Source organism: Martes martes, assembly GCF_963455335.1.
Source record: "Martes martes genome assembly, chromosome: 4".
NCBI classification, from domain to species: Eukaryota; Metazoa; Chordata; class Mammalia; order Carnivora; family Mustelidae; genus Martes; species Martes martes.
The window spans coordinates 38,123,519-38,134,344 of NC_137891.1; the positions used below are offsets into that span (position 1 = coordinate 38,123,519).

Sequence of the window (10,826 nt, forward strand, 5' to 3'; positions counted from 1 at the left end):
ATAAGTAATCTTTTTCTATTTAATCTTCGAGGCTGGAGTCCTGAGTGGGTCACTGTTCCTCCTCATCCCCGAGTCGAGCCGTGGAGACCGCCAGGGTAGCCACCAGACATAATGGTTCAGCAGGGCCCATGTCAATGCTTGCACAGTAGTGTGTTAATGAGTGTTGAAACTGACATCGCAAATACAGAGTTCTCAATTTTGCAAATTACAACTCTGTAACAAGTCATGCTGTTAAAACATATAAGAAATACCAGTTAAGCCTTCAAGTAGATAACACACAGCCTGTACAGATCACTGCTATCCCAAAGTGCAGAACAAATCATTTTCTTGGAAATGAGGCGAGAATTAGCAGGTAGTTCAATTATCTGAGTACTAAGAGAAGTAGAAATAACAGATCCAAATGTTAAATACCAATTACTACCTTAGGAGCTACGAATCAGCTCAGCATTACAACACACCCCTCCTCAGGAGCAAACCCGGGAAATGAGGGCATTTGGGCAGAAAACACAAATATATAACCAATGTCCATGCATTAAAGACACAGGGTCACTTCCAACTGGCACTTTTGAAATGCTCCTCACGTATGTTGTCAGAAGGGCCTGGTCTGTACACGTGTCCCAGTGGCATTGAAAATAACAACCTTTCAATGCTGGGAGTGAAGGGGCTCTGAAGCCACAGCTGGAAGTAAATGATCTGAAGCTTCTATTGTGTCCCCCTAAAGGAGGTTTATGGGTCACTCTGACAGCCTGATGGCCAAAGACGTCACCTCATAATTGTATTCTTAACTCCAGAAACAGAGTATAAAATTAACCTGATCCTCCCTGACTAGTTTCAGAGACCAGAAGACACTGCCACATAAGATGTCACCTGGACAGAGCCCAACGGAGAGCTTGGGAACTACATACCTTGATGGTACTTTGAAGGAAAGGAAGGTTATTCCTCCCTAGGCCACTTTCAGGCACCATCCTTTGTGGGAATTAACTCCAGGGTTCAAGCCAGCTGGGTTGTTCTCTCTCCCTCTGATCTGAAACCACCACTTGGAGAAGTCGATGCTATTAGCAACTTCTCACTCTCAGAAGTGACCAAAGTTTATATTGTATACAAGTGTATAAATATGTACAAGAGATGTTAAAAAGACAGTCTCTAAAGCACTTTGGGATTCCCCCAATGAAAGGCACCAAATAAATGCAAGTCATTACTAAAATGGAAAGTCAAGTTTTCTAGCTTTCGCATTGGCGAAGAGTAACCACTAGGGGTTATCTCTTTTTTTGGTGGTAAAACCTGCCTGTTGAGAAAAATACTCATCAGAATGACTGAGTTATTCTGCCTCCTCCCTTTGTTTAGCTTATCACAAACTACCATGCTCAGTGACCCGAGAACCCTGATCCTTGCCAAACTGAACATTCCCCACAAGTTTGTACCCTCGTTGGCCCATAGTGCAGCTGGAGATAATCTCATAAATTCTCTGTCATCCAGTGCTGGAAACATGAGCTAAATCTAGGGCTCCATTCTAAAATGGGGAAAATTCTAAAAAACAAATTCTAAAAAACAACCCTGCTCTTCTGACTGGCAGCCAGTTGCCCCCACGTCATCTCACCTTTCCTGATTCATCTACAAAGAGATGTGGATGGTAGACCACCGGGCACTGGGAGAGGCCACCTCCCTGCCCCCACCCCCATGAAGCTCCAGTCTCATGGAAGAATTTAACCTGGAGACTCAAGGGTGTAAGGGACCAGTGCGTTCCTCCAACCAATTGCCCACTCTGTAGAAGCCACAGCAACTGTAAGTAACAAAGCCTTCTGACAAGACCCTGAGGTATATGTTTCCGTCTACCAGCATAGACACAAAATAGACCTCTGTAGAGAAGGCCCAAACCTTGGATAAAAAGCCTGCCTAACGCCTCACCTAGACCCCTGGATTCAGCACCCTTTCCAAAGCCCAAACAATCATGGAAGCCAATTGACAATCCACCCGATTACCTGGAGAAGTACGTTACGAAGGGCCCCGGGTTCTGTTCACCATATTGTGGGCTAGTTTGACTGAAGAAGAGGAGAGAGGGCATTGTGGAGAAGGAAAGGGTTCTCAACATTCAACCCAAGTTTGCAAATATAAAAATGTAAAAGTCTTTTAAGGAGCAGGAAGCTTTTCAAGAAGTTTGTGATTGACAACATTTTGCAAAGTAACAGTGTTGTGTTTTACAACTCCCTCCTTGCTTCTGGCCTCAACCCACCCTCTCCCGACAAAAGGTCATTGAAGTGGAAGTAAGGGCTGCAGTATTTCCACCCCGGAAGCCACTCAGACGTCACTCATGCATGTCTCTGTTTTGAGCACACACTTCCACACTGCCGGGTTTCCATGTCATACCAGGAACTCCAGGGCAATGAGAGCATCATATATAACCCACTGTATCCTAGAAGCAAAATGATCCAGGTAAATTCTGCTGGGAAAGAAAGGGGCTCTCATTTTATGAGCTTCCAGAGCCAGCAACAGTTTCTAAGCTACTGCTCTTGCTAGCAACACAGTAATGTTTGCTTCCAGGAGAGAAGACAACAGTAAACCTCTGTTGAGTTGAGAAAGACAACAGGACCTTATTTCTAAACATCTTAAAAAATAAATATTGCAAAAACATGCTTATATCTAAGACACAGCAAAGTTTCATCAAATGGCCTAGACCAGGAACCTCAGCCAGAAATAAATATCTCTTTGACCTCCCTTGGAAAGATGAAGGCCAGGCTTTGAAAGGTCTTCAGGAATTCCAAGATTTGGCCTACATGTAGCTGAAGGCCTGTCCCTAATGCTTCTCTTCTTAGGGGAAAAAAAAAATTCAATCATCACTACATGTTTAACAGAGTAACATTCTCTAAAGGCGACATTTACAAGATGAACATTAGCGTACATCATTCTAAAGGTGAACCGGGGTACCCATGCAAGCCACATTGCTACAGATAATTTGTAAAAACAACTCACGGACTTGCATCAGTCCCGAGTGCTCCACTTTGGATTTTTTGTTTTGGTAACAACACTAAATGAAAGCAATGGATAAAGAACTGAGATTTTGTTTTCGTATGACTGAGCAAAATCTCATCACAGCCTTGCCAACCCCTCGGATGGGTTTCTACCAGACAGACCTGTGGGGGCTTTTGGGACAGAACTCACACGACAACCTCAGAAACAAGAGCACAGACAACTCACAAGACAGTACTGGGCCACAAGCACTAGAGTAGAGCACAGGATACACAGAAAAATTAGCATTCTGGGTGGTACTCATCTGGCAGAAAGGGGAACATTTTTATGCCCACGAAGCAAAGACCAGTGAGTATCATTTCACAGAAGGGTGCAAAGGCATGATGTCTAATGCAGCACCCTCTAAAAAAGATTCTAAATGCTGGAGAAGCAACCTGGGGTGCATAGCCCATGCATCTCTCCCCTGTGGGGCTGGGCCTACTCCTTATGGCATAACCCTAAGGTGCCCGAACTGTGTCGGAGGCACAAGAATCAACCCGGCAGTGTGGGTTTGAGGGTGACAAGTCCTCTCGGCTAATGTAGGGAATCGTTTAAACTTAGTTCACTTGGTGAGCTCCTGCTCATGTTTGTCAGGCTTGCCATGAGGGATTTAACTTTATGGGCATAGTAGTCCCTTAAATTGACGGAAGGGACCTCCTTCATTCCATCTCCAAAGTCACAGCTGCGCATGGCACTCTCCAGTTGCTTTTGGCGCCGGTAAAAGTGGGAGAACTTATTGAAGATTAAGGTGATGGGCAGTACCACCACTAGGATACCAGCCAGGATGCAGGCAGAGGCGGTCAGCTTCCCCGCCGTAGTTCCCGGGACCACATCCCCATATCCCACAGTGGTCATGCTGACGGTGGCCCACCACCAGCAGGCAGGGATGGTGGTCAGGCCCTCGTTCTCCTCCTTTTCAATGGTGTAGGCCACGACGGAGAAGATGGAAATCCCCACAGAGAGATAGAGCAAAAGCAGCCCGACTTCTTTGTAGCTGTATTTTAGGGTGGCCCCCAGGGAGCGGAGGCCAGTGGAGTGTCTAGCCAGCTTTAAGATGCGGAAAATCCGCATCAGCCTCAGGACCTGGGCCACCCTGCCCAAGTTGGCCAAGGTAGGTGTGCTCTCCACCACCAGGTTCACCACCAAAGTGATGTAAAAGGGGACGATGGACATGAGGTCAATAAGGTTGAGTGCATTCTTAAAAAATTTGAGGAAGTCAGGGGCCACAGCAAACCTGGCCACCAGCTCAAATGTGAACCAGGCGATACCAAAGTGCTCCACAATTTCGAACCTGGGGTCCTCCCCCTGGTTGCCGTGGCTGTCAGGTATCTGGAAATCCGGCAGGCTATTCAGGCACATGGTGATGATGGACCCCAACACCACCAGGATGGACAAGATGCTGAAGACCCTGCTCAAGACCGAGTAGCCAGGGTTGTCCAGCGCCAGCCACAGCTGCCTGCGGAAGTTGCCCAGCGGCTGCCCATCGAACTTGGAGGCGTCGTTGTAGAACGCCAGGATCTCATCAAAGGAGGAAGTGGTGCTTTCTTGGTCACTCTGCTCGTCCCACTTCTCCTGCTCCGGCTCCACTTTGCGGCCATGGTAGCTGTAGCTACAGCAGGAGTCAATGAAGAACTCGTTTATGCCCCAGTACTCGATCTCCTGGCTGAAGGAGAAGACACACAGCTCGGCCATGACGTGAAGCTTGCCCGTGTGGTAGAAATGAAGCACATAGGGGAAGAGCTCGGGGTTGCGGTCAAAGTAGAACTCACGCTGGACATCGTCGTAGTCATCGCAGAGCTCCAGAATGGCCTCGCGCGAGTGGCAGAGGAGCAGCCGGCCCAGGCGAGTCTCAGGGAAGCGCAGCAGGGTGTGTGAGCGCAGCCGCCTCTTGAAGCCTCCTACATTGATGCGGATCTCTCCGTCTTCGACGTTGGCCTCAGACACGTCCCACAGACTCTGGCGGGTCATGCTGGAGACGCCCGAACGCCCGTGCCGCGCGGGGGCGCTACACCTGCAGGAGGAGGAAACCACGTCTTGTGAGCGCCGAGCGCCCGCAGCCGGGGCGCCCCTTTCTTTTCTCCCCACCCGTCTCTGGCCAGCCCCAGTCCTCCCCAGGCGGGTCTCTAGGGTCTGAGGGCGCTGGGATAGGGGGAAGGTTCCATGGGGTTTGGCCCCTTCCCAAAAAAGGTTAGGGAGGAGAGGGTATATTTTCAGTAGCATGGCCGCGCCTCCACACCCCCCCCGGGGGGGTGGTCCTGTCGATCGCTTTACGCTTGCGGGGGTCGCGCCCCCACCCCCCGCCTCTGAGAGCCCAGTGGGGCTGAGAGCTGACCTTGCCCGTAGGCGGGCGGAGGAGACGCCCCCGCCCGCTCGCCGCAGACATGCGGGACTGTACCTGGGATGCGCACGGGCAGGGCTGGGCCGAGGTGGGGGGCGCGCAGCTTCGGGAGGGGGGGCGGGGAAATTCACCGCTCGTGTTTGTAAACCCGGCCTCTGGGTAGGGGGCCAGCCTGGCGTCCCCTGCGTCCAGCACTCAAGACTGGAGCCCCCTCGCCCCCCGCCCCGGGCCTCCCCGCCCGCCTGGCGCGGTGCCCCGGAGCCGCGTGCGCCGCGCCTTACCCGGCGGAGCTGCCAGGGCTCGCCCTGCGCGTTCTGGAAGCGCTTACCTGCGAGCACGGGGGCCCGCGGCCGAGGCCGGCGGGAAACTTCCCCGACCTGCTTGTTAGCATCGCTGCGGACGCCGCTGCTAGCTGGCTGTGCGTGTGCGCGCGGGTGCGAGTGTGTGTGCGCCTGTGTGTGCGCCCGGCGGATCGGCGGGCGGGGTCCGCCAAGCGTCTCCTCCTGTCTCCGGCCGGAGATGCCGCCGCCGCCGCCCGCAGTTGCGGGAGGCTCACAGGTGGCTGCGTGGCCCCGCCGCTTGCAGAGCCCCCTTCTTTCGATCCGCATGCCCTCAGCCCCCGAGAGAGACAACAGCCCGCGCCGCAGGCGCCCGCGGGAGCCGGAGCGGGAGCGGAGCCGGTGCGCCTCGACTTGGCCCTGCGCTGGGGCGCAGCGCCGTGGTGCTGAAAGGACAGCTCCACGCGCCCCAGCACCCGGCGCGGCCGCCGCCCCAGACTCGGGAGATGCAGCTGCCGCCGCGTCGGCTTCGCGACTCTCCTCGGGCGCGTCACCGCGACCCCTCTGCGCCCCCGGCTTGATACATGGCCGGCACCTTTCCCATCCCTCGGTGACAGCTGTTATTGCCATGCTCCCTCCTCCCAGGGTGCAGGCAGGGGACTGCCTACGGTGACCTTTTCCCACTGGGTGCCGGGCGGGCGAGAGTCTAGCTGGGGAAGGAGGGGCCGCTTGCATGAGTCTGGGGGAAGGGCAGGGCTCGAGGAACCCCGGCTTTCCCCTTTTGGGGACCTGAGACAAAGTTTCCTGAAGCTGGGGGTGGGCGTTGGGGAAAGGCAGTGGGAGGCAAGGGAAGGAAAGGGGCAGGGAAGCCTGAGGTCAGCTCATCTCAGCTTGCCAGGGGTGGCATCGCAGGCACCACTCCTGGGAGGGAGTCAAGGAGTTCTTTGGGGGAATTCTGTATGGGCACCGTGTGTGTAGTGTACAGGCTGGTGTGATGTGCAGGCTTTAGAGGATGATTGTGAGCTATGTGTGTGTGTAGTCCAAGGACAGTAGGACTTTTTAGTGTCTGCATGTGTAGCGTTGATAAAAATGGAACCTCTGAAGGGTGAGGAGGTGTGTACAGTACGTCAGAACAGGAGAACCTAGGGCATGTCAGTGATGCCTGTTACAACTGGTGACTGTATGCAGCGGGCTGTGTGCAGTGTAGTATTCAGTGGCACTGAGACGGGATCTGTGTGTGATAAAATGAGCACTGTGTGCCTGTGGACACGGTGGGGATCGTGCAGGTGTGGATCTGGTGGAGATGTGCTCAGTATCTGTGTCCGCATTCCCTAGGAGACTTGTGGCCCAAATCTGATGTCTTGGTCTTCAAAGATTGCTCCTTAAATCACTCCCTGTTGGGCCTGAGTTGAGACATCAACCCGTAGTCTCTGGGGAGCCCCCTCCCCTTGGTCTTTCAGCCCTTTTCATAGACCCCATTTGCAAAGATTGGAGCACCATGTGACTTAGCAGGGAGCTAGTGGGCTACAGGCCTGGGTCAGAAGTACTGGAGAAAGTCCTCGTGGTGTGGCTCTGGACCCACAGGAAAACCAGTCCAGCAACAGGGGAAAGCACATCCTCTCTGTATGTGAGCCTGGCCATGCTGTCCCATCTAGACAAGTGCTCTGGGAAGCGCCGGTGCTTTGCGGCTCCCTGGATGGCCTGGGGAAGCCCCCTGATCTGGCTTTATATGGGGGTTCCTGAATCCAAGCCTGCCTTCCCTTACAGGAGACTGTCCTTGTGCCAGCCTCGCTGGCCTCCGGGTACGCATGCGGGGGGTAGGGGGGCTGTGTGCAGTGTGGGGCCTGCTGAGAGGGTCCCCTGGCCATGTCCCTGCACGATCTGCAAGTGCAAGGAGTTCCAGGGAGGCCAGCACTTGTGTGTGTGTGTGTGGGGGGGATATGGGGGTGAGGGCCTCATGAGCGTCCTTTCTCTTGTGTCTGATGCATTTAAAAGAGGGGTGTGTGTGTGTGTGTGTGTGTGTGTGTATGGGGGAGAGAGAGAGAGAGAATCTGGTATTTGTCCCCTTTGTCTCCATCTCTGTTTCTGTTGAGGTCTGCGCGTTTGGAGCATACACACCTCATATGACCCCCCTCCCCCATCTAGGTCTGTTGGATCTATTCTTTGAAGTCTGTGGCTTCCTCCACACCTGGCTAACTTACAGTCTGGAGGCCTCTGGGTCTCCTTTATCCCCATTGGAGTGCTGCTGAGAGTGTGCTGAGGGTGTGTGTGTGTGTGTGTGTGTGTGTAAGGACATCTGTGATTGCTGTGCTGCTGCCTCTTTTAATCTTCTTTCACCCCCTCCCACACCTTGGGGACAGTGGTGGCTATGAGATCTCCCTGCTGCAGGTGTCCTTCACAGTAGCACCTGTGGGCTGGCTCTGTGTGCTCTGTGGCTTGCTCTAACCCTTGGCTCCCATCCCCACTGGGTGCTGCCTGTCTTCTGGCCACCCCGAAGCTCACAGCCCCCCTTCTGCTCCACCACCACATGTCTGTGTGGTTTCTGCTGCATGGCCACTGTTCCCAGCCACTCCCATTCCCTTGGTCTCGCTACTGACTCTCCCTGGTTTAGCTTAGTGTTTAAATCACCTTCTCTTGTCGAATTAGGAGGTCCCCTCTCTCCGGAGAAAGGCTTGAGTTTGGTAACTCTGGGGTTCTCTTCCCTCCCCTGCTTTATTTATCTGCCTGCCTCCTCCTGTTCCTGTCTGTTTTTGTTCTTGCTCATTCCTTCTTCCTTTATGTTCATGGGAGATTTCACTCCATGGGCCCATGAAGTGAGAGTCCCCTCTGCATTCTTTTTCTCTTTGTTTCTCCCACACCCACCACCACCCTACCTGTGCTCTGCCCAGGCCCATTGGCTTTCACTCATCTTGGTTCTGTACCCGACTCCTGCCTGCCCCCCTCCTCCTTCCTCCTTCCCATTCCCCTTCATTTCCTCCCTCTCCGCCACTCTCTTGTCCACTTCCTCAGCCCACAGAGCTGTGCCAGTATGTCCCCAGCTTCTTGCCAGCCTAGTGCTCATTCCTGCCTTCTGTTAGTGTTTGCCTGGGGTCAAGGACAAGCCCCCACGCCCACCTTTCCTTAAAGGGAAAATGAACTTGAAGGCTGCAGAGAGAAGCCCAAGTTTGGGCATCTCAGTTATTTCTTGGAAAGGCTGAGGCAGGAGCTCTGCCTGTCTGACAGATGCCTTTGCAGAGGGTTAAGTGTATGTGACAGGGAGAGCCACTTGTTTATTTCCCAGCCACCGCGCTGAAGAGAGATGGAGCCGTCTGCCTCCTTCCCTACCAGGGAAGCTGGCTGTGTTTATGGTTTATTTAGAGGTCTGAGCCCTGATCTTAAAATATAGCCGCCTGCTCCAGGCACACATCAAGGCCTGCCTCTGGGCTGGCCTGCCGGGGAGATCCTGAAGGGGCGGAGGGGAGGTGGGAGAGGCACCCTGGGAAGGGGGACAAAGGGACCCCCAGGCAGTGCCCTAGATCCCTGCACCTGAGTGACTATTATCTCTGCCTCCCCTGCCAGCACTGATCTCTCAGTTGAGCCCACACATCTCAGAGTCGGCTTTTTTCTCTGACAGGCGAGGGGGCTGCTCGGGCGGCTTGGCTGAGGAAGCTGGGCTGCCTGACCTACATTCCCCACTGCAGAGGAGCTGAGCACTGCTTCTCTCCCCGGGGTGCCTGGCATCCCCCCTCCACCCCCAGAACAGACTATTCACCTGTGTCCATCCTGCCCCTTACCAGCAACCCTTCCTGGCACAGGCTGGTTCTCTTAAAGACACAAACCATGTCATGTCTTTCTTTCCTAAAAACCTTTCAGGGGCTCCCTATCAAACTGAAAACAAGAGCCCCTTCCTTACCACAGTCACCAGACTCTCCATGCTTCACCCTTGCCCAGCTCACAGACTTCATCCCACTGTTCTCTACCAATTACACTCTAGCCACATACCCCTTTGCTCCGTGCACAGGGCCTTTGCACCTACTGTTCTCTCTGCTTGTCACAGCAGTTTGACACAGCAGGCTTCTTGTCGCTCAGGTCTTGCATTAAATGTCACCTCCTCAGAAAGGCCCAACTGCCTGATTCAAACTGGATCCTGCCATTAGTTTCTATCGTTTCTTACACAGAACTTACATTAAACTGTTACTGAATATGTGATTGAATGATGAATGAATGAGGCTTCAGCTCCTACGTTAATGTTGTTCTGTGCTAGCCTGAGTCTTGGCCCCACCTCTTCTTCTGATGGATCAAGAAGGCAGCTGGAAAAGGAGATGGTTTGGGGACCCCAAACTCTGGGGTGCTCTCCCAAGTAATTGGTTAGATTAATGGGTCTCATCGCTGGCTGCTCATTCGAATCACTCAGGAGCTTTTAAAAGAGCCAAAGCCCCCAGATGCCTTGGGTCCCACCCCAGACCAGTTAAATCAGAATCCCTGGTGTAGGACCAGGAAATTGGTGTTTTCTTAAAGCCCCTGAAGTGACAGCAATGTGGAGCCAAGGTTGAGAGCTGGAGCAGCATGTCTTTGGGGGCATGAATACAGAACTACGAGCCTAAGTGCAGCCCACTGGTCAGCACCAAAGGCTGGGGGCTGTGTCTTACTCAGCTTTGTAAACACCCACACCCACCCCAACTGTAGAGTCAGTGCCTGCCCAGAGTGGGGCACCATAAATGCAGGTAGATGTATGCCTTTCAGAATCACTTAAAGAGGGGTGCCTGGGTGGCTCAGTGGGTTAAAGCCTCTGCCTTCTGCTTGGGTCATGGTCCCAGGGTCCTGGGATGGAGCCCCACATCAGGCTCTCTGCTTGGCAAGGAGCCTGCTTCCTCCTCTCTTTCTCTCTCTCTCTGCCTTCCTCTCTGCCTACTTGTAATCTCTGTCTGCCAAATAAATAAATAAAATCTTAAAAAAAAAAAAAAAGAATCACTTAAAGATAATTTGTGATTGGGAATAGCCAGGATTTCTTCTTCACCTAGGGAGAGGGTCTGTTCCTGGGCCCTTACGATGCTCACAGTGGTAATGAGGACCAGGAATGCAGGGGCCAGTAGGCCTGTCTGGGTGGATTTACAGACAAGCTGCTAGGGGCAGAGGCAGACTGAAGAGAAGAGGAAAGCAGGAGGGGGGCGTGTCCTGAGCTGGGCCTCGGGCCAGAACCTTGGGAAGGAGGGCACAGGGAGGGGAGG

At 53.3% G+C, this 10,826-nt stretch overlaps 1 protein-coding gene across 1 annotated transcript; it reads right to left on the reverse strand.

Moving 5' to 3' along the window:
* Nucleotides 1-3,537: 3,537 nt before the first annotated feature.
* KCNS2 (potassium voltage-gated channel modifier subfamily S member 2) lies at nucleotides 3,538-4,971 on the reverse strand (the record flags this gene model as incomplete). Its single annotated transcript, XM_080800758.1, has 1 exon — nucleotides 3,538-4,971. One exon carries the CDS (start codon nucleotides 4,969-4,971, stop codon nucleotides 3,538-3,540), a length of 1,434 nt encoding a protein of 477 aa, XP_080656884.1.
* Between the last annotated feature and the right edge of the window lie 5,855 nt (nucleotides 4,972-10,826).